The sequence below is a fragment of the Artemia sp. Qi Xiang Cuo genome, chromosome 13 (assembly GCF_049724085.1).
Source record: "Artemia sp. Qi Xiang Cuo chromosome 13, ASM4972408v1, whole genome shotgun sequence".
NCBI classification, from domain to species: Eukaryota; Metazoa; Arthropoda; class Branchiopoda; order Anostraca; family Artemiidae; genus Artemia; species Artemia sp. Qi Xiang Cuo.
In genome coordinates, this window is record NC_142806.1 from 25,200,818 (window position 1) to 25,225,733 (window position 24,916).

General features: G+C 38.5%; 1 protein-coding gene across 1 annotated transcript in view; it reads left to right on the plus strand.

Annotated features, from left to right (window-relative positions):
- The first annotated feature begins 366 nt into the window (after positions 1-366).
- The window catches only part of Atf6 (bZIP_ATF6 domain-containing protein ATf6), an 85,099-nt gene continuing 60,549 nt past the window's right edge, over positions 367-24,916 (plus strand). Inside the window, exon 1 of the mRNA XM_089098945.1 lies at positions 367-426. Within this exon, the coding sequence (XP_088955071.1) occupies positions 367-426 (60 nt within the window). The remainder of the gene's footprint in view (positions 427-24,916) is intronic.

Sequence of the window (24,916 nt, forward strand, 5' to 3'; positions counted from 1 at the left end):
AGGAAACTGTTTATCACTATCATTTATTTTAATACTGAATTTTTTCAAAATTCTTTCTTTTATATTTTCAATTAAACTATTCTCAAATTAACCATCTGGTGGTATCCCAATTGTAAGGTTTCAGATTTATAACACAAAGATTTCTTAAGGTCATCAAAGGTCAGTGTTTGCTAGAGGGAGATTGAGTTGAGATAGGTATTTTAAAATACCCTTCCAGGACATAGTTTACTCTCTTGATCTATCCCTGAAAGTTTCATTTTCCTAACCTATTACTTTCCAACTAGATTAAACAAGATTAAACATTACAATACTATTGATTAAAAGATAACAAAAACATAAAATGAAACTAAGGAAAAAGAGAATTGGATGGCTTGTGGGAAGTGTGAGCCTCAGCCAGCTCTGGCTGGTATTGATATAGCTCTTCTGGTAAATATTTACCAAATCATATTATTGAGTTATGACTAAAGTGAATATACCACTTGATGCCTTTTTTATGCTCTTTACAAATATAATAATCATTTTTGTTGGAAATGAATTTTAGCCCCACCCCTATATATACCAATTCAGGGTATATATTTACCAAATCATATTATTGAGTTACAACTAAAGTGAATATACCACTTGATGCCCTTTTTTATGCTCTTTACAAATATAATAATCAATTTTGTTGGAAATGAATTTTAGCCCACACCCATATATATACCAATTCAGGGTATATATTTGGGTAAATATTTGCAAAATCATATTATTGAGTTACAACTTAAGTGAATATACCACTTGATGCCCTTTTTTATGCTCTTTACAAATATAATAATCAATTTTGTTGGAAATGAATTTTAGCCCCCACCCCTATATATGCCAATTCAGAGTATATATTTGGGTAAATATTTACCAAATCATATTATTGAGTTACAACTTAAGTGAATATACTACTTGATGCCCTTTTTTATGCTCTTTACAAATATAATAATCATTTTTGCTGGAAATGAATTTTAGCCCCCACCCCTATATTTACCAATTCAGGGTATATTTTTACACATTAGGGGGGGGGGGTAATTTTATTTCTGATGTAAATGAGAGGTACGTTTAAACTTTCCCCCTACACCCCTAATTTGCAAATAAATACCTATAACTGATATATATTTAGGGATGGGTGATAAAACTCATTTCTGAAAAAAATGATTATTATATGCATAAGAGCTTAAACAAAGGCATAAATTGGTATATTCACTTTAGTCATAACTTAATAATATGATTTAGTAAATATTTACCTAAATTTGCACATTAGTGGGGTGAGGGTAATTTTATTTCTGATGTAAATGAGAGGTAAGTTTATACTTTCCCTCACCTCCTTAATGTGCAAATATAGGTAAATGTTTACCAAATCATATTATTGACTTACAAATAAAGTCAATATACCATTTGATGCCTTTTTTATGCTGATTACAAATATAAGAATCATTTCTATTGTAAATGACTTTTAGCCCCCCCCCCCCCCCTATATATGTCAATTCAGGATATATAGGCTATTTGCACATTTGGGGTGGGGTTTAGGTTAGGGGGGGGGGCTAAAATTAATTTCCAATAGAAATGATCAGGCTATTATATTTGTAATCAGCATGAACAGAGGCATCAAATGGTATATTCACTTTAGTTGTTACTCAATAATATGATTTGATAAATATTTACCCAAATATATACCCTGAATTAATATATAGAGGAAATAGGAGGCTAAAATAGAAGAATAAATAGGAGGCTAAAATTCATTTCCAACAAAAATGATTATTATATTTGTCAAGAGCATAAAAAAGCCATTGAGTGGTATATTTGCTTTAGTTGTAACTCAATAATATTATTTGCTAAATATTTATCGCTTTTCCTACTTGTTCTCTACTGCACTAGAGAACTATATGGATAAACTGACTCAAATAGTATAGGCCTAATTAACCATGAAAAAAATCCAGAACTTTTATACAAGCACCTTTCATCTCCCATAGGCCTAGCTTTAAACAACTCATTAATATGTTTAGTTTGAGATATCCTATCTTGCATTTTAACGCTGTCACTTACATAATGCCGTCTCGAATGTGTTATTTGTCATATAATCTTTATCCACTTCCATTGCTCTTTCTTTCCGCTATCAGTAATCCTCTTCTTTCCTCCAAGCATTAGAACTATGCAGTGTTACCAACACCTCAAAACAAAATGTACCACAAATTGCATGAAAAATGTACCAAAGACAAAAAAACTGTACCATATCCAAAAAATTTTTCCGCCTGTTAGGCTTCGCGTAACACGCGGATCGTCGGTGAACTAAATTACTATCTGAAAATTTTGCATAAGACATTTTACCTTTTATGAAGATCTCGATAGCGGGGAGGATTGTTCCTGTAGCCCTCCCTAATATAAGCTAGCGCCTACAAACAATACCGGAAAAAAAATCTTTTTAAATTGAGACTGATTATTCCACTAGATTCCCAACCATCACGAATCCAAGTGTCATTATAGCTACATTTTCAATCCGTAAACTTGATATTGATACACAGAAAGATATTTTTTCGACCTTTGGACACCGGAAGTGAAGCATCTGTTTACGAAAAAAGGAAAATAGGTGAGGCTTGTCTGTCCCTTATCTTGACTATGCCGAACAGATCATCTGTTAAATAAAATATTTGAAATAAAATATTTGTAGATCAAAGAATACAGACATAGGTACAAAAACACTGAATTGTGCCACATTGTACCATAATTTTGTAAAATGTACCATACTTTATGGAATTGTACTAAATTGTACCAGTAGAGATAAAATGTACCAAAATGGTACAATTGTACCAAGTTTGGCATCACTGGAACTAAGGAAGATAAACAATGTTGCAACTAGAACAAGAAGTGCCACGTTGCCAGAAGTCTCATTCCTTGTCAGAGGCAACGCTATAGCGTTGCCTATAGTAAAGGGCATACGGCTCTAATGTTTTAATATTTATTATTATTTTTTTTTGCCAGAGGCACTTCATTTGGAAGGGGTCGTCGAAGAAACTTCGAAGGGGGCTCATTCGAATGGAAATCGAGAGTTCTAGTGCCCTTTTTAATAGTCGAAAGTGATTGGAGGGCAACTACCCCCCCCACAACCATCATTCCCCCAAACACATCCAAACAAAATTTTGAGACAGCCATTTTGTTCAACGTAGTTGATATCCGGGTACAAAATATGGTTTTGAGGTGGACACTCTTTATAGAAGGTTTTTTATTGAAGGTGTTGTCACAAAAACTTCAAAAAGGACTCATTAGATTGGAAATTCAAAGGGCTAGTGCCGTTTTTAATAGTCGAAAATGATTGAAGGGCAATTAGCCCCTTCCCTCGCCCATCATTCCCTGAAACATATCCCATCAAAATTTTGAGATAGCCATTTAGTTCGGCGTAGTTGATTCCAGATAGAAAATATGTTTTTGAGGAGGACACTCCCCCATAACAATAAGGGCAAGGGTTTTAAGCTATGCCCTGGGGGCATATAAGGTTTTTATAGAAGGCGTTGTCGTAGAAACTTCGAAAAAAGCTCATTCGATTGGAAATTCAAAGGGCTAGTGTCCTTTCTAATAGTCGGAAGTGATTGGAGGGCAACTAACCCACCTCTCACGCTCACTATTTCCCCAAATACATGCTATAAAAATTTTGAGACAGTCATTTTATTAAACGGAGTTTTAAGTTCTGTAAACTAGTTACTTGAGAGTGACAGCCCCTTCGCCCCCCTAAGGGAAAGGGTTGTAAGTTATGCCCTGAGGGCATATAAGGTTTTACATAGACAACATTGTCGTAGAAACTTCAGAAAGGGCGCATTCGATTAGAAGTTTAAATGGACCCGCAACTGACACCCCATCCACGCCCACCATTTCCCCAAACACATCCAATCAAAAGTTTGATATACCCATTTTGTTCAACGTAGTTGAAAGTTCTGGAAATTATATGTTTGAGCAGGAGACTCTCCCCACACTGTCTTCAGGGGTAAGGGTGATAAGTTAAGAGTAGGAAAAGGGGTACCAGCCCAGGACGAACACCGTGCTGCCATCTATAATTGAGTCTAATGCTGACAGGTTATAATTTATTCAAGTATTATTGATCGAGTCTAATGGGGTCAATGTCCCCCTTTTTCAAGGTCGATTTATTTGTTGTTTCTAGGTGTAATGACTCCGGGGGGAAGTTTGCACATGCGCATTGAATTCTAACCACATAGACAAAGTATTGATGCACTCAAGGGGAAGTGGATTTCTGAGGAATTGATTTACATAATCGGTGGGGAATGTATTGATCGAGTCTAACGGGAACAGGATCACGTGTTTCTTTCTAAGCCAATCAGTGAATCGAAAATATTAGCGGGAGAGGATTGCAGAGAATATAAGGAAAGGATTTTTGCTATAGTTTTTATTAGTGTGTGAATAGAATTCATGCGAGTGAGAACAGTTTGACCTAACTCATTTGGATATATTTGTAATAATAATGAATGGAATGTTTACCCTATTAGAAGTTGATAGTGGAGTTGGTAGCAATGATACAAGAGCACAAAACATTGCGGTGGAAATCACGAGAGGATCACGGCTTTGTCTGGAATGGGATGAAGTATATACAAGATATGTGATATCCTTGAGCAAATTTAAAATGCAGGATCAATTATGCTTCGCTGCAAAAGTTGATAGAGCGCATGTGAATAGACTTCAGTGTGCTTTAAGTGCATTAGTGAAGAATATCGAAGACAATAGGCTATATCACTAATTGTCCATGTGTAGTATAATTGATATAATTACCCAGTAAAACTGTTTCAAAATCGAAAATGTTCCCTTTCTTTTTGTTAGAATGTTAGGCTAATGATTCATGGTCAGTGTAGATTCAGCAGTCAGAGTGACAGGATTGAAAAATGAATTAATTTGAAAAAGAGAGAATTGGATCGAACCTTGTGATTATGGAAAAACATTTGATTTTGGATGATGATTTTCTCGAGTTATCTCTTCAACAAAGGATATTCTCTCAGGGAACACTTGACAATATAATAAAAACTGATTCTCCCCCATTGGACTATTGTATGAAACTATGTCGATGTGACTCAAATGCTTATGCTCAATTTATTGATATATTAATTGGAACAAAGCAGAATAATATCGTGGATATACTTTTGAAAACATTGCCATAGATTCAGTGTAGATGGCTCCCCCCCCCCCAATCGAAAGAGGTGACGTCAAAGAATTACTCCTCTCACCTTACCCCCCCCCCCATGAATTTATCGAACGAGGATCAGTTTCGTTTTAGCTGTGAGACAGGAGACACCGGAAACCAAAAAATGTTCTATAGATGTCCACTATGCATGTACACTCTTTGCAGTTGGATATCCTGTGAGAATCTTACAATTATTCATGACTGTAATGAAAACTACAAATTATGTAATCCTTGTAAATTGCATAGAGGCTCTGCAGTACAAATTAAAGGATGTAATTCATGTCTTGAAGAGATTTCTGACTCTCACAGTAGAGGACATCTGTGCTCTACTTGTCACTATGACAAATGTGATCAGTGGGAGAATACTTACCCCGGTATGATTGGAAAACATCACAAACGTGATTTTAGTTTATTTCTACGAGATTGGCATCGTCGTGGATTTAAATTATTCTGGGAGGAAGAATCTGGTCTACGATTCAACTGTTGGGGTAACAAGACAATTTGGTTTCTCCTTCATCGTTGTGACAACACTGCCTGTTATGACTATAAACCTAGTGATTTTTATTTGGCAGTTACCGAATGTGATTCACCATTTGAGAACACTGTATGTGATATTGCTTCAAATAGACAGATTGAAACTCGTGAATTTCATAATATGAATGCAAATAGTATCATTGACTATACAAAGAGATATGACAAGAGTGAACTTAAATTATACTGTAGAAAATGTGACCTTGACTTTGCAGCCAATCAAGATCAATATACAGTGAATCCAAATGATTTACTAGCATTAGTGGTTCACGACATTTGCCTATACACCGAAGAAGAAGAAATCTAAAGTGAAGAATAAAGACATTGTTGTATATACATTTTTCATTTATTAATAAACAAATTCACATACATTTTTTAAGCAGTTCACTCGTAGGGCACCGAAATTTATATTCTACAAGTCTGAGAGGATATTTTCTACCAGAAAGTCGTTCAGACGTGGATTGCCTACATAAATGTTGAAAAACTGGTTGTAAGTATAGCCACGACGTTTCAACAAAAAATGTAGTAGTGCATGAAAACCACAGCTTTTAGTCCTCAGATCCTGCACTCTCTTCCGATTTTGAATAATAGTTTTCCCACTGTTCTCAATATAGTTGCTGATGTGGGGAGTGTAGAATGTATAGGGTAGGCCAAGAGCATCAAAAAATTCAATCGTCTTCATTGTTTGAAAGATGCACAGCCAGTGACCTGTCTGCACAGTCGACGGACTGCTGTTAACAATAATTAGGGTATTGTTGCCACTTTGAACTTTTCCAAGAAAGTCTGAGGGCAGACAATATTATTTGTATTTGGACATGTAGGGATCCATATTAAATATATTGATTATTTGACTGGTGTTCATGGTGCCAGGTCAAGTAGAACACTGCCTTCGAGAGTCATTTCCCAATAGGTTTCATATTGAGTTAGCGAGATTAGTGTAATACTCTGAGCTAACGGGTCGGCAAATGTACACTCTAAGCACACTCCCCGTTCGTACTATACTCATATCTTGTATACCAGACAAATCCAGTACAATGATGCCATGTGTTTTAGCAAACATTTCTTCTGTTATACCATTTTCAAATAGTTGTGAATCATGATCTAGGGCTTGCATGGTCAACTCATACAATGTCCTATAGGATTTATCAAAAGATAGATTGTAGAGTGGGATTCCATTTACTTTGCAGACAAGAGATGAAAGCCCAAACATTTCAAATTTATGTGGACATCCAGTCCACGATCCTATTGCATTAGCGCTTTTTACAAATGCCAAGGCCAGTTTTGACGGAATTTCGCCATTGATAAAGGATAAGTCGCTGAAGGTGCGTGACCCTGTGGCAATACAACGTTGATTGGTGATTGTATGAGGAACAAGTAGTTTAATATTATTTCCACTGGCTCTCAGTTTTTCCATTGCCAAAGCAACAGAACTCATAACTTGTTGTTTGCTTATATGTAGTATTGCCGAGGTGAGGGAGAGAGTTACATGAGGATTGGCAGCAAGTTCTTTTCTCAATATGAAATTGGATGGTGCAAGCATCAATTTTATATCCCCTTTAATAATGGGTGGTAGCCATTGGGGTATATTAAATATTTCATGATATATTTTTCCAACTAGATGTAATTCACTAGTTGTAGCATTTTAATTATATCTGTACTATCAATATTAGTGATCTATTCATATCCATTGAAAATACCTGTCAGTCCTTTGTATAACTTAGGTGTCATCAATATGAATTGCATATAGCTTGTATAATCTGAGAGATTGTTGCTTGTGCTCACTAGCGTGCCATTGATGTAGACACTGATTTGACGAAATAAACTATGTAACATACAATTTTCATAAGATATTCCATCGGCAAGAATTGGCATTGTATTATCGGATTTCCGGACTTTCATTCGTAAATCTATAAATGTCGAAGACATGTCCATAAAGTAGTCTTCATTGGAATAAATTTGAAAATGGATATTATCGGAGAGGGGTTGTTGTGGATAAAATTGTTCATAGTATCCATGTTTTACACTCACATCAACATTTTCTGCATTGAATAGATTCAATGAGGAGGTGATTGAAGGTTGATATTCCTTATGCGGTAGGTATGACATCTTAGGAAAAGGCTTCTTCTTCTACTGTTTACTGTACGTGTCGGCTTTTTCCTTCTTTTCTTGGACAGGGGTGATGTCTGTCGTTTCTGAATTGAGTAGAGACTGATGAGTGATGCATTCGACCTTTTTAAACCTTTTCCATTTTGTTTTAATCTCTCGCCAAGGGTTCGCGCACTGGATCTAAGATTTTCCGAAGTACTTTTTTTAAATCCTTGCCAGAGCCCCAATCGTATAGTGTAAAGGATGCAAAATCTGTCGCAGCCGGTACAATATATTTTCTAGCCAAAGGTAGTGCAGAGCGAAACAGCATAGCAAACCAACTGTCAAGACAGTAGCCAGACATTGACGATCGACCTTTGTAATAGTCCATTCCATTGCCCTGTTGTTTTGGGCCAAGAGTATTAACATAGCAGTCAATATCAGGACAAATGAATACCACTTCTCTATTAGACATCTTGTTGAACGATGGGACGAAAATGGCATGTAATCACAGCCAAACCTTTTGAAATTGCTAGAGGATCACCCAATTCAGTTCTTGGTGTTAACTGACAGAGTTCCAAATAGGAGGTGTTTACGGGAATATACTGAAGATGCTTTATATTGTAGTGCTGAATATGTTCTTGATTGTTTTTTCGTTCAAGAACTCATAGAAGGGGAACATTGCTATTGCCAACCCGGGATGTTTCCACAAATGAAGCGTAGAAAAATATACAAGTGTCCGTGGAGAAGGCAGGCGGGTAGTCAGCGAAAATGAAATTAGTGTTTCCCGCACTTTTACCGTTGATTATATTGAGCTTAAAGCCAAGAACATCCTTTAGATTATCATTGAGAATAACCTTTTCACTGGTAATAGGTGAACTAGTGTAGATCTTGCCCTCCTCCTTTGAATAGTTGAAATGAAAGGAGCGGAAATTCTTTTATTAATAGAACGGCATAAATCATTCATAAAGGTGATTTCTTCATAAGGTTAGTCAATATATTGATAATTCATCCAATTGATCTTTTGAATTTGTTCCTGATCACCTGAGGGTGGCGCCTAATCATAGGGTCTAATTTTTATATCATATTTATGATCTTTTCTCAGGATATCATATGTATTTTTGAGAATACAGTCGACAAGAGCCACTTCATACGCGCCGTCGAATTTGATGGTGGGGGAGAGTTTCGTCCAAAAATCACTTGTTCTATTCAAATCACTGTAAAGAGGATCAGAAACATTGGACATGAAAGTCATATAGAAATCATTGGGCATTGTTAATATCTTCAGCACTGACCCAAGAATCAAAATTAGAGTTGTATCCTAGCCAGCAAACAAGAAACTGTCTCTCGTACCTACGAGTACGACTCTTTAATATCTTTTTAATTTGATAAAATTCACTAGTTTTTCTAACTTTTTGCAGTTCATATTCATAAAAACCGCCGAGAATCTCATCATCTTTGGTGTGTCGCAGTCGATATGTCATGGGCTCGGTGTCCAGGATTTTGGACACTTTAAAATGTTCAGTGCTCCATAAATAATTCCCCTTTTCAAAAATATTGGTGGTTCTATTAATTCGAACAGTCTCACCAACATTGAATTTCTTCTTTTTCTTCTCATTATTTGGAATATTGCTTTAGAAAAGCATCAAATGTATTTTCACTGTAATGAACGTCCCGAGGGCTTGAGTTGGACAGGGATCGATGGGGTCGTTGGTTGTATACTTGCATGATTTTATCTAAATCATAAATAAAAGCAAGTGTATTTTTCAGTGTACAATATCTTGAAATTAATAGACAAATCGTTCTTATCAATCATTCACCCAATGCAGCCTTTATCGGGCTGTGACTATGATAAAGTGTTGTATTATATTTCAATAGAGCCTTTTGCAAACGTGGATTAACAAATTCGCTACCGCGATCTGATTAAATTTTTCTATAGCAATCCTGTTCAAGAATACTTTCTAATGCATGAGCAACTTCAACACCTCTTTTTGATTGCAATGGAATGGAATAGGCATAGCTACTAAAGACACTGATTACCACTAGGATATATTTATAGGGTGCATTGTGACGCCGTTGAATCGCGTCTAAAGTTAAAAGATCAGTTTGCATTATATTCAGAGGGAAAAAGGCCTTAGTATGTCAATACTGTTTACCACGAAACCTTTAATTCCGATGCAGTTTTTAACTTGGTTTATTTTATTGATACTCTTTTGCTTTTTTACTGTGCTGCCATCTATGTCAGTGGCAACTTTAGAATGCTTTTTGGGGGTACTTAAACTTTCCGCTTCACCAATTCTTTCATAGACATGTTTCAGAACTTCAACTATTTTGAGCTCAAAAATGTAGTTTAATTTTCACTTCCGTTTTGCATACTGGAGGGTGAATCAGTCCGTCTTCGCATTTGACTAGAGGCCACAGGTGTTATAAAATCACTGCCGCTGCGTCTGCTACTATTTTCCATCATTGAATCTTCTTCTTTTTTAAATGGTTTTGCTGTTGTTGGAGGACTATGTTCCCTTAGTGTCGTTAGAATTTGCTTAATGCCAATAAGACTTTTGGGGAAGTTTGATGCATTTAAAAGGTGTATAGATTATTGTCAAATGATAAAAGTCCTTTACGATTCGTCACCATATCAAAAATTAAATCAACTATATTATAACTTTTCCCCTGAATTATAATTCGTTTCCCTGTGCTGTCAACTTGAACTTGATCACCACCAGTTTCCAACAAGAGATATGATAATACTCTTTTACTCTATTCTCGATAGGTCACTGGCAATAGGTTTCCAATTGTTGACACTATAGAATTCAATTCCTTCTCCTTTGATTGCACTGCTGAATCTTGAGGAGATGCTTCCTGTTTAGAGGGATCTGTGACGGAGGTTCTCTCACGATAAGATCTATGTTTGTTCACACGTCGCAATGCATCTTGATGTAAAACTAGCTTCTTGTCATGGGCAATATTCTCATCATTAATGAAATTGCTTAGATTGTCTTCAAAATGTTCCACGGGCGAGAAGACAAGTTCAAATGGCGTCAATGTATAGGGTTTATGCCATTCTCTAGAGAAAACTGTTTACAAGTCCTGCAATTACTTTCAGTAAAAGTGTGAAAAAGCTACCGCCCGCTTGAAGGAGACGTTTTATTATAAATAATTTTCCCTTGTTTTTGCAAGCCATGGCGCGTACAGTGGAACGATGTTGCTTTGTCTGTTGTCTAACACCTTCTGGCAAGTGTGAACATTAGCCCTCAGTTAAATTTATACAAAGTTCAGATATTAGATTAATGAAATCATTGTCAACACCATGTTTGAGTATAGCCTTCCTGAGTGGAGGTTTTGAAGTGCCTAAAACGAAAAATAAATGCCGTTGTTCGTGTAGTTTCTTCAGTGTCATAATGGCAGACTAATAGCTTTTTCTACTGTTCACCGGAAGATATACAGTAATTCCTTTGTCGAAAATATCTTTGACTACACGTAGATCCTTGGGTGTGCTCTGATTAAGATTTAGCAAAATGTAGCCGTAGGGCTTATTTGTCGCCTGAGTGTACGCTAACAGCAGAAAATTGGGAGCGCTGGGGTATATTTGCTTATTGAGAGTTATTAGAGAGCTAGAATCACGAACAACTCGGTAGATAATATAGATGGTGCAACTCAAAGCAAGGGTTCTCATACATTTGCTCTGATGAAACAGATTGTGTAGAACTAGGGTTATGGAAATGTTTTCATGATGAGAGCGAACGGTGAACAGTTGTAGTATTTCCTGTGAGAACTGTTCAATGGATTCAGCCAAATCATCAATGATCAGCCATGAGTTCGATTCAATACTATTGAAAACATCAAGTCCCCGTATGAATTGTATTGGTATAGCTGTGGCAATAGCTTTTATTTGATCATAGGACTCCTGCCAAATACTATAGCAATAGTAGATTTTCTTTGGCTTTTCCAAAAACATTTTATTACAATTTTTTAATTATTTTAGCTAAAAGTGTCGTTTTTCCAGACATTGATGGACCACACAGAAACGACCTGAATGGTGTTTTAAATTGATACATACTGCTGCGTGTTGGAACAACAGTCAGACTACAACTAACTGTAAACCACACTGTGCTCCAATGAATAAGTAGCATTAATTTTCCCAATAGATCTATCTATTCACGATTAACAACAAAAACAATATTTTATGGTAGCATTTATTCGACACTGCATGAAAACAAACATTTGTATCAACATGAACAACGATTTATTGAACATAATAACACTTGTTCAACAAGACCAAAATCTCTATTTGTTGAACATGAACAACTCTATTTATTCAACATGAACTACAATGATAATATTGTATCAATAAGAACTTATTGTCTTTAAAGACACTATTATGTACAACAACACTTATGTATCAATAAAGAAAACACTTTTTGTCCATCATCAACAACACTATTTGTACACACTCATTTTTGTCAATTTTAATACTTTTCTATACAACAACACTATTTGTACAACAGTAAAATACACGACACTAAGAAATTGATAGTAGCACAGTTGAACTTGACTATGGTGAATTTAAAGGTGGGACCCTCCACCCGGGGCCGCGGAGCCGAAGGCCGGCCGGCCACGGGCGGGGACCCCCCCCCCCCACCCCCACCCTGGGCGGCCGTGGGAAGGGTCCCCCACTCCCCGGGAGCTGCGGTGGAAAAAATGTAACAATAGTTATCGTCACGCTGCAGGTTAGTGGATGGGTTAAGTCATGAAAGGTGTAGATTTGGGATTAGGTTAATTCATGAACAGGTTGATTTGGGTTGGAGGTTAGCTCAGATTAGGCTTAATTTATCCAGACCAAGTTGATTGCGATAGTCTATGCATTCAACTCGATCTGAAATTCTATAGTGGCCATGGGGGAGAACACTCACACCATTCTGAAGTATATAAACCGTGTTGGATATACACAAAATTGCATTCCTCTCCACTTCTACATCCCAAATTTTAGACTGCTGAGAGCGACTTGGGTGCATTAGTGCTTATTACACTGAGCTACTTTCTCCACACTCTTTCCATACACGCCTGGCAAAATTGCTCTGTACGCAATGATCAGGTATCCCTTTACAAACCTGCTTTTCCTTCCCTACTATGAGTTTCAACGCAATAGACTTTGGGGCCCGGGAACACCCCACTGGATATCAAATCACTCCCCGTCTCTGATTTTAACTTTAGTAGTTGGTTGGGGGCCTGACGTTTCACCAACTCGGGGTAGAGCGATGGATTCCAGTTGGTGAAATCCATCCGCGAGCTGATGTGCACCCCATTTTCTAAATCACCCAATAAATCTTCAGTCCCATTTACCTTTAACAGCATAGAATCTTTATCACCATAGTAAACTTGAACCTCCCCCTCCCGTGGCCAGTGCACCTTGCACACATTGTAAAAGAACGACAACATGAGCTTTTTGGAAATTTCTAGTACTGAACTACCTCTTGCAATATTATTGTTCAGTACTACATTTCACTTTCACCTGTGTAGAAGAACCAGGCCGGCCTCTATGCTCGTGAATGATGTAAAATTGGGGTCGGCAATAATTCGTGCACACTCTAGAGGGTCAGTCACGACATCACAGCGAGATCTGTTCCGTACTCTCTCACACATTTAGCCAAACGCTGAATTTAGGATGAGCTTATACATTTCCTTCTCAACCTTTGAATTTGCCCTTGAGCGTTTATCAACAAAAGTATCGACAAATGTTTTCAAGTAGGGTCGCTGATTAAACTGTAGGATCCTGTGTATTTTATTGATCTTGAAACCGTTGCTCACCATCCAGTGCAAAAGCACATGGTGAACAACGATATTCTCCTAAGGGTCCAAATCAGCAATCATTTTTTGTTTAGAGGGAGTCCAGTGCATCCCCATATCCTCAACCAATGATCGATTGTAGGGGCTCAGAGAGTCCCTGCTCACGGGTCGATTGATACAGGGAAAAACAAAATCTTTGACTGAGTCGTGAAGCGCCAGCGGAATGTGCCCATCAATTTCAAAGAACCATACTTGTGACCCATTGTCCTTGACGGTTGTAATGTCGGGGAACCCACAAGGATTCTCAAGCCATTGATAGTTCCCACACGGCAAAGAGTAGTGTGACATTGCTCGAGGGATACAATGAGTTCACGTCCAAGAACACTGCATTTGACTTTGCACCGGTGCTTTGTCCGCTCGGATCGGTTGATAAGACGCGGTCACCATGAAAAACATACCTTCCCCTCATTGAACGCTCTACAAAAAGGTGCTGATCTATGTCAGTGATTAGGCCTATTTACTCCCTGCTAATTTTTAAAATTAAATCTATCACTAAATAAGGTGTAGAAAAATAATAGCCTATATCTAACCCGAACTCTGAATAGATCTGGTCTGTGTTCTTACAGATTATATCCAACAGAGTTAGAACGTCACTGGCCGAGTACAGTCTACAATAATCCCACCCATTTTTACAATTCCCCTTGGACAACACCTTCTTGCCAAACTCATACTCCTCGGCTGTGCATTCACTGTTGGTCAATGAATTGTAAAAAGCTTCAAGTGGAGGTTGTTTTTACTCGCTTAAGCTTGCGCCAGAACAGTAATAATCGTATTACTGCATTCATACCTTCGCAGGTCAACAGGTCATGCATTTCACTGTCTTGAAAGTGCTGTTTAAGCAAGGGAAAGCTATCAAAATTGTCACTTTTTTGCACTTGAATCAATTGACTCAATGCCTTGGGGAAAAAACTAAAAGAATCTAAAAACCTGATTTTATTCCAGCACATACGCTCATTATCCACTACCTGCCATTTCAATTCGAGAAGCAATAGCTTCTCAGCTGATTTGGAAATTATATTGTAGGTAAATGACTTATTTACCCAGGGACAATCTACTACCCCTCCCGCCCGATGCCTATGAACCAGGGCCGGTCAAATAAATATTAAGTCATAAGTGGAATTTTGAATAAAAACAGGGATAAAAAACTGCTGGCTAACATTTAAATTACATGATTGATGCGCTACCCCCCCAAAATTACTACCCCCCGAGGATATTTCGTGCCACAAATGGTCATGGTCTCTGACTTTCCCCCTCCCCCCTCTTTTCCCTTTAGCCCCCTTATCCCCCTCGGCAAACACTCCCGTACAAACCCCACATATTTTTTTATTCTTAATATAGAGAAGATCCTCTGCAGACAGCACCATTGGATAATGGGTATTTCTCAAACGAGAAATAGCACCATTAGCCGTGCCAATCAGTTTAGTCAATGCCTTGACCATGCACTCGGGTCCCTCATCCAATGTTTCAACTATTTCTAACAACTGCATGGTGTTAGAACTGTCTCTTTGTGCGTGGGCGTAGGACACTGCAATGGGCAGATGTTCTTTGACTCGGTTTGGAAATTTTGGATCGGTCATTTCCACCAACTGAGCCTCACAATCCAACGATATGGTTGTGCATTGGAAGAGGGTGTTTTTGAAATATTGGAAACTTAGAAGTGACTTATCCCCTGAAACCGTTTTCACGGACGGATAAACATGGCGGCTCAAATATTTAAGGTTATACAATGGTGTCATTTAATAACGGTCTTGATGAAGACACTTCGGACCGTAGAAACATTCTCCCAGATCCTTACCACCCCCCAGAACTCTACTAATGTCAGTGATCGGATTAAAATGATCGATTGCATTTGGTTCACGAGGCGATGTGTAAAGTATCCAAACACAGTGTCTGACCAGATCAACTGACGGGCTCCTTACGGGGAATACCATCCCCTTCTTCTTAGAATGAACTCTATCTTTAAATTCAGTTTCATATTGTACCACAGTAACGCCGATATTTAAATGGGCATTAGCCCTTTCAAAAATGTCAATAGATCTTAGCGTTACTGGGTATTTCCCCTCTAAGCAAGAAAAATCTACAATTGGAAAAAGGTAACCTTCCCTCCCATGTATAGTCCAATAGTCTAAATTCGTCTTAGTAGCTTCATTTGCTAGAGGCTGAAAGGCTGATATTAGAACAGCATACCTGACCCATATATGACCTTTTTCAAAATGAATCTTATGTACACCTTTACAACCCACTAGATCTGGATTTTAATCTAAAACGATTGACCTCTCAGACCGTGCCCCCCCTCTGAAAGTAACATCTATCTTAAATTTTCATATATTTAAACTTAAATTTTCAACAAAAAGAACTACAGAGCCACGCCTATTTTCATTAAAGTTCTCGAGATGCGTTATAATTTGATCTACCCAATCCAAGAAAGCACCATCAAAATTTTATAAATTCGGATAAACCAAACGCATCTCGGAATGTATAAAATGATAGTAAACCTCGCTTTTTCCCTCATTCAAATAAAAAACCTTTAAAACAATGGAGACCTTAATTGACTCCCTCCCCCACAATTGAATTTGGTTCTCCAGAAGTGCAAGAATTTTTTATACATAGAAATGCACAATTACTATCGTGTCAAATGAACACGTTCAAGCCAACCTCGTCTTTCCGTTATCAACAACTCTTTATGTTTCAAATAAACTGTGAAACCATAGTGTAGTTGAACAATGTAATTCCTGTTTAGTTTTACCCTCCTGTTGCGCGGGGAGATGATACCATAACCCCCGTGTGTACATACTATCCGGGCTATGCTCCACTTCAGTTGTTTGAAGTGGAGTCGTTAGGGTATCGGAGGTTGGTGGGTTCCCTGTAAAATCATCTAAAATTTTCAATGTTTTTGGACTCAAGTCTACCAGCTCAACTATGCTATTATCTAAATTAGTTAAAAAATCATCTAGAAACTCATCAATATTTTCTGGAATTTGATGTAAATCACCCCATAGTGATGTGTTGGGGAGCTCCATATGTGCATCTTCTTCTCACTCTCCAACTGACGAGCAGGGGGGAGATGGGGAGTATGAAACCAGAACAACCTGTAAATGAAAAAATTTTTTATTTTCAAAGTGTTCAAATCATCCCTACTTTTTTTAAAATTTGGATTATTATTGCTTAATAAAATTTGGTTAATACAACTGTAGAAAATCTAAGATATGACATGGAAGACGACAATTTGGTCGTTTATTTTCAAAGTGTTCAAATTTTTTTTTTTTTCGCTGCCAATTCCCACAGCGAAACCCTCTTGCGCTTCCCTGGCCCGTGGCGCTTTTAGGAGCCACAGCGCATCCCTGTGGCGCGTCTCGGGGCCCGCATCGCTTCCCGCGATGCTTCTCGAGCCCTTGGCGCTTCCCTGACCCGTGGCACTTCCCCCAACGCTTCCCTGACTCGTGGCGCACCCCTGTGACGCTTCCCTGACCCGTGGCGCTTTTCGGAGCCACAGCGCACCCCTGTGGCACTTCCCGGACCCGTGGCACTTCCCCCACCGCTTCCCTGACCCGTGGCGCATCCCTGTGGCGCTTCCCTGGCCCGTGGCACTTTTCTGAGTCACAGTACACCCCTGTGGTACTTCTCTGACCCGTGGCGCTCTTCGGAGCCCCAGCGCATCCCTGTGGCGCTTCTTGGGGCCCGCATCGCTTCCCACGATGCTTCTCGAGCCCGTGGCTCTTCCCTGACCCGTGGCACTTCCCCCAACGCTTCCCTGACTCGTGGCGCACCCCTGTGGCGCTTCTTGGTCCCGCAGTGCTTCCCACAACGCTTCCCCGGCCCACCGGCTCCGCGGCCCCCGGCCGTTTACATAATGTCTCAAAAAAGTTGAAATATTTCTAATTCCGTTCTACAGGTTCGGTGAACACATGAGTTGTAAATTATGGAGGTTAGATGAACGAGTTTGAACTTCAAAATGTTGAGAATTGTTAATTCACTTTCCCCATACACTTCTTAGGCATTAAACCGCTATGTTTTGACATAAAGCACCCCGCGCGAGGTTATAAATAATTTTGGCATCTCCTTTCCCTGTTTTACATTAGTGGTTTTTAGTCAATCACGGTTTCAATGGCCTTTGCGTAATTCTGTGTTTTCTGAAATAGTGGAGAACAAATTGTCTGCAAAATTAATATTTTAGGACATTGGAGTTCTTTTATTCTATGTAAGAGCGAAACATGGCACAATAGAAATATTCAGTGTAAATTAGAACGACAATGTGTGACAGATGGGATAATCTCTCTCAAAATTATGTGAAAAAGAGCATTCTCGGAGTTTCAAAGGTACCTAAAAATATATGTGATAGCAATAGAGAAAATAGTAAAGATTAGAAAAAATAGCATTTTGAGTTTCAAGGGCAGTGATTATTAATAGAAATTACCTAAAAATATTCGCTTATGAAATAACGAAGCGATAGCAAAGATTAGAAAAAGAGCGGTTTCTCTGCATAAAAAATTACATTTAGATATGTAATATGGGTTAATATCTCACAGAGATATGTTTATATTGGGATTGAAAAAGACTGAAAAATGAAGAAATAGAAAGGTAGGAAAAAATGCTCACATTTGCATAATCCCTATGAGCTTGGGTGCCGGATGGTCCAGGTAACGTGTGTTGGAGAGTGGGCGGGGTGGCGTCGCTATTTTCTTGCGCGACTGGGCCGGCTATTTCATAATCTTGCATAGCTTCAGTAGGGTAGTTATCCGCCAACTCTCTCTTTAACTTAAACCCAAGCTGCATTGGGGCTGGCACTGATGGGGCTGTCTTGCCATCTCTGGCTTTCTTAGTGGGCGGCGGTGCCATACATTCTTCATAATTGGCCTTAAAAAGAAGAGAAAAAATTAGTATCAAAATAATTTGCCCCCTTTTCACAGAAAGAAAGTTATTAACTATAATTTTGTCTAGAAAAGGCATTTATCACTAAGAAAGCACAACGTAAAAAATTTCGTGAAATATACTAATTGCATCCTTTTGAATCTGAGAATTACAACTCACTGAGCCATTCAAAAGCTGGCAGATATCCGTCTTACTATTGTCTTATATTTAAACGTTTATTTTCTTGTCTTGTGTTAATATTTATAGAGCGTTTCTGTTGGTCTTTAGTTAACTTTTTAACGCTATTTTTTACATTTCAATCTCATAGTACTAAATATTGCATTTAAAATCAACCCAGAAAAAACCGCCAATGGCCCATAACCCCCACGGCCCATATCCCTGAGAAAAGACCGGGGCCCAGACCCCCTCTTCACAGAAAGAACGTTAGTACCATCATCCATATAATTTTGTTTAGTTTATCACTAGGAAAGCACAACGTAAAAAATTTCGTGAAATATACTAATTGCATCCCTTTTTTTTGAATCTGAGAATTACGACTCACTGAGCCGTTCAAAGGCCGGCCTAGTTTATATATTTATCACACCCCCAGAAAAACAGCCCACGGAAAATCGCCCTCTGGAAAATACCCCTGAGAAAAGACATGGAAAAATATCCCCTCCCCCCACCTAAAAATATGGTAAAAATGCTATTCAATTTACGCATAATAAAGCAATGTATCTTTTTCTTAAACTCACCCCCCTTACTTTTCACGTGAAAAATCAGTTTGATTTCACCTCACAATGCTTTCGATAGAATTGAGGCATGGCCCCCTCCCCCTTTCGCCAATGTCATAAATATTTTATTAGATCATAATTTGAACATAACGAGATTTCACCGGTTATCCAAAAAGAACTGGTCTATGCCAGTACTTAATAAATTGCACGTGTCTGCATGAAAGCGTTTTTAATTTGACAGGAGAAACAGTTCCTTTTGACCTTGTCTGCTGCGTTCGTAAACGCACCGGAAAGGGGTGACAGCTCATTATAGGCCTCTCACCAGAGAGCCTTGTGTCAAATCAGAGCGGGCTAATAACAATATAGCGATGGATGTCTAAGAGAAAATATTAAAATTGAGAAAATTTAATAATTTTAACGACGGATTAATTTTTTCTTTTTGCGTGTGTTTTGTGGTAAAACGGTGAGGGGGGGGGGTTAGTTTTTGTGGGTAAAAGAAAATATTTTATTTATTTAATTTTGACGGAGAAATATTTCCGTTGACCGCGTTTGTAAGCCGGAAAGGGTGATAGCTAATTATAGCCACACACTGGAGTCTTGTGTCAAAACCAGAGCAAGCTAATAACAACAGAGCGATGGATGTCTCAGTTAGAGAAAAGATTACAATTGAGAAAAGTCAAACTTTAACGAAAAGAGAATTATTTCTTTTTGCGAGAATTTGGGGCTGTAAAACAAAGGGGGATGGGGTTAGGTTTCGAGGGTAAAAGAATATATTTTATGTTTTCCATTGATTATAATGATGTTTGTATGGTTTGGGGGGGGGGGGGGTTTAATAGAAAAAATTATAGGGTGACCCCGGAAAAAAATTTTATTTTTTAAAAAAAAATAATTAAAAAAGAAATTATATTGCAAATTGTGACTGCCAAGACTTCTAAAGAGTTAAATTTATCCATTGTTGTTTACACAGCGTCAAAATACTTTCTGATAATTGAATCACATTGCATGCCCGTTATATACGAAATCTCAATGGCGAATTGTTATGTAACGGGGAAACTATATGTAAGCAGGTCTCTGATTGGCTGAGAAGGAGGATGTATCCCACTCGCTGATTGGCTGAGAAGGAAACACGTGATCTAACTGTTTCTGGAAATGTCATAACATTGGTGAGAGCAACAACAACAAATACTATTTCTGGACACCATGACATTCGCCTCGAGCATGTACATGACCAAAACAACAACAAATACTATTTCTGGATCATAACATTCACTGAGAGCGTGCACTTACAACAACAACAAATACTATTTCTGGACACCATGACATTCGCGATCGATTACGCAATCAAGTTCTCGGATATTCACTTCCCCCTCGATTACGCAATCAATTTCTCGGAAATTCACTTCCCCCTCGAGTCCTAGATCAATAACATTGTTCCCGTTAGAATTCAATGCGCATGTGCAACCATCGCCCCGGAGTTATTGCGCATAGAAACAACAAATAAATCGATCTTGGAAAAAGAGGTCATTGACCCCATTACGCAATCTTTCTCCCTAGGGAGGCTATGACCATATTGTTTCATAATTCCCCACGCTCGTGAATCAATAATTCCCCCATCGATTATGTAAATCACCCCTCATGCCATTACACGTGGCCAAACAACAACAGATCGATTGACCTTGACCCCCATTAGACTCGATCGATAATCCTTGAATAAATTATGTCCCGTCAGCATTAAACTAAATTGTAGATGGCAGCAGGGTGTTCTCGTCGGAGATATTATGGCCATTCTACTCGCTTTCAATAAAAACCTTATATGCCCCCCGGGGATAACTTCCAACCCTCGCCCTGAGGGCTGGGGGGGGGTTGTCATCCTCACAGACCTAATTTCCAGAACTCTACTACGGTGAACAAAATGGCTATCTGAAAATTTTGTTTAGACATGTTTGGGGGAGTGGTGGGCAGTTACCCTCTAATCACTGTCAACTATTAAAAAGGGCACTAGCCCTCTGAATTTCCAATTGAATGAGCCCCTTTTTAAGTTTTTACGACAACTCTGTCGGGCATAACTTACAACCATCACCCTGGGGACTCTGGGGGGTTTGTCATCCTTAAATGCATAACTTCCAGAACTTTCAACTACGTTGAACAAAATGGCTATCTCTAAACTTTGATTGAATGTGTTTGGGGAAATGGAGGGCGTAAGAGGGGGGGAGGCGGGTTAATTACTCTCCACTCACTTTCGACTATTAAGAAGGGCAATTTCAATTTCCAATCAAATGAGCCCTTTTTGAAATTTCTACAACAACTTTGTACATAAATCTTATATGCCCCCAGGGCATAACTTACAACCCTTGCACTGAAAGCCCTGATGGGGTTATCATCCTAAAAGACCTAATTTCCAGAACTTTCGAATAAGTTGAAGAAAATGGATATCTCAAAATTTTGATTGGATGTGTTTGGGGAAATGGTGGGAGTAAGAGGGGGGTTAGTTGCCCTTCAGTCACTTTCGACTATTAAAAGGGCAATAGCCCTTTCAATTTTCAATTGAATGAGCCCTTTTGGATGTTTTTGCAACATAAATTTCGATAAAAACCTTACATGCTCCCAGACCATAACATAAAACCCTTGCCCTGAGGGTTGTGGGGCAGGGGTGGGTTGTCATCCTTAAATACCAAATTTTCAAAACTTTCAACTGCGTTGAATAAAATGGCTATCTAAAAATTTTGATTGGATGTTTTTGGGTAAAAGGTGGGCGTGAGAGAAATTCAAGTTTTCGACTATTAAAAAGTGCACTAGCCCTTTGAATTTCTAATCGAATGATCCCTTTTTCAAGTTTTTACGACAAACATTTCATTAAAAACCTTATATGCCCCCAGGGCATAACTTATAACCTTTGCCCTGAAGACTGTGGGTGGAGCGTCCTGCTCAAAGGTATAGTTTCCTGAAATTTAAAATGAATGGAACAAAATGACAATCTAAAAATTTTGATGGGATGTGTCTGAGGAAATTGTGGGCGTGGAAGGGGTGTTAGTTGCATTCCTATCATTTTCAACTATTATAGAGGCCACTAGCCATTTCAATATCCGTTGAACTGAGTCCGTTCTGAAGTTTCTACAACAACACGTTCTGTAAAAACCTTGTATGCCCCCAGGGCATAACTTAAAACCCTTGCCCTGAGGGCTCTGGGGGAGTGTACTCCTCAAAAAAATAATTTCTATCTGGAAATCCACAACACTGAACAGAATGACTATCTAAAATATTGATTGGATGTGTTTGAGGAAAAGGTTGGCGAGATAGGGGGGTTAGTTGCCCTCAAATCACTTTCGACTATTAAAAAGGGCACTAGACCTTTGAATTTCCAATCGAATGAGCCCTTTTTCAAGTTTCTATGGCAAAGATTTCAATAAAAACTTATCTGTCCCCAGGGCATAACTTATAACCCTTGCTCTGAAGACTGAGGGGGGAGTTTCATGCTCAAAGGTATAATTTCCTGAACTTTAACTGAGTGGAACAAGATGGCTATTTCAAAATTTTGATTGATTGTGTTTGAGGAAATGGTGGGCGTGGAAGGGGTGTTAGTTGCCTTCCAATTACTTTCGACTATTAAAAAGGGCACAAGCCATTGCAATTTCTAATCGAATGAGCCATTTTTGAAGTTTCTACGACAATACTTTCCATAAAAAATTTATATACCCCCAGGGCATAATTTACAATCCTTATCCTGGGGGGCTGTGAGGGGGTTATCATCCTCAAAGACCTAATTTCCAGAACTTTAAACTACGAGGAATAAAATGGCTATCTCAAAATTTTGATTGGATGTGTTTGGGGAAATGGTGGGCGTGTAAGGGGTGTTAGTTGCCTTCCAATCACTTTCGACTATTAAAAAGGGCACTAGCCATTTCAATTTCCAATCAAATGAGCCTTTTTGAAGTTTCTATGACAACGCCTTCTATAAAAACCTAATACGCCCCCAGGGCATAGCTTACAACCCTTGCCAAGAGGGTTGTGGGGGAGTGTCCTCCTCCAAAACATATTTTCTATCTGGAAATCAACTACGCTGAACAAAATGGTTATCTTAAAATGTTGATTGAATGTTTTCGGGGGAATGATGGGCGTGGGGGGGGTCTAGGTGCCCTCCAATCACTTTCAACTATTAAAAAGGGCACTAGTCGTTTGAATTTCCAATCGATTGAGCCTTTCTTGAAGTTTCTACGACAACACCTTCTATAAAAACCTTATATGCCTCCAGGGAGTAACCTAAAACCCTTGCCCCCTGGGGTTTAGGGGAGTGTCATCCTCAAAAACATATTTTCTATCTGGAAATCAACTACGCTGAACAAAATGGCTATCTCAAAATTTTGATTGGATGTATTTGGGAGAATGATGGGCGTTGGGGGATAGTTGCCCTCCAATCACTTTCGACTATTAAAAAGGGCACTAGCCCTTTGAATTTCCAATCGAATGAGCCTTTTTTGAAGTTTTCACGACAACGCCTTCTATAACAGCCTTATATGCCCCCAGGGCATAACTTAAAATCCTTGCCCCAAGGGTTGTGGGGGAATGTCCTCCTCAAAAATATATTTTCGATTTGGAAATCAATTACGCTGAACAAAATGGCAATCTCAAAATTTTGACTGGATGTATTTTGGAGAATGATGGGTGTGGGGGGGGTAGTTGTCCTCCAACCTCTTTCGACTATTAAAAAGGGCACTAGCCACTCCCATTTTCAATCGAATAAGCCCTTTTCGAACTTTCTACGACAACCCCTTCGATACGAAGTGCCTGCGGTTATGGAGAAAAAAAACAAAAACATTTTGTGCCCACATCGTTCTTTACTTAGGCAGCGCTAACGCGCTGCCTATGATATAGATAACTCAAAATTTTTATTGAATGCATTGAAAAGTAAAGGTACTCGGGGGAATGGTTGCCCTCTAGTCACCTTTAACTCTTACAAAGGGAACTAGAACTTTTATTTTACACTCGAATTAGCACCTCTAAAGTTTATACGGCCGCCCCTTCCATATAAAAGGCATCTTGGAAAAAAAGTAAATAGTAATAATACGTTGAAGACTTTTGGCCCTTTACTATCGGCAATCTAAAAAGAGCAAATCTAAAAAAATAAACTATCGTCACAACAGTGATATTTGTATGAATGAATATATAACGAACCAGATGTAATAGGGTTGAGACTGCTTGTACAAGATTTTAACTCTTGTTGATAGAAGAGCCTCACCCAGAGTGGAAAACCCTGATGTGACTAAGATTGGCCCAGGATTGCAAGAAGCCTTCCTTCATACTGGAGATCTCAAGGACTTTTTGCTGTTTGGTTCTAAGCTGGCTTAAGCGTACTGTTTAGACTTGAGAATATTGGTTAGTCCACATACTCTACTGGTTCTGAGACCGTTGTTTTTCCTGAAGCTGTAAGTATTTCAATGATGTCAAGAGTTTAAAAAAAAAATGCAAGTTGGAATGTTACAACCTGAAAATGTTACAACTGAAATTGGAAATGCTACTGCAGCAACTTAATCTTATTCACCACATTACTTGAGAAACAAAGTTAATCAATAAAAAGGATGTCGATTGGAAGGAACGGGAGGCAAAGCGGCCTCCTTGTTCTCTCCCTCCCCCAGATTTTGTATTATAACTTATTTTGGATTTTCATTAGAAAATA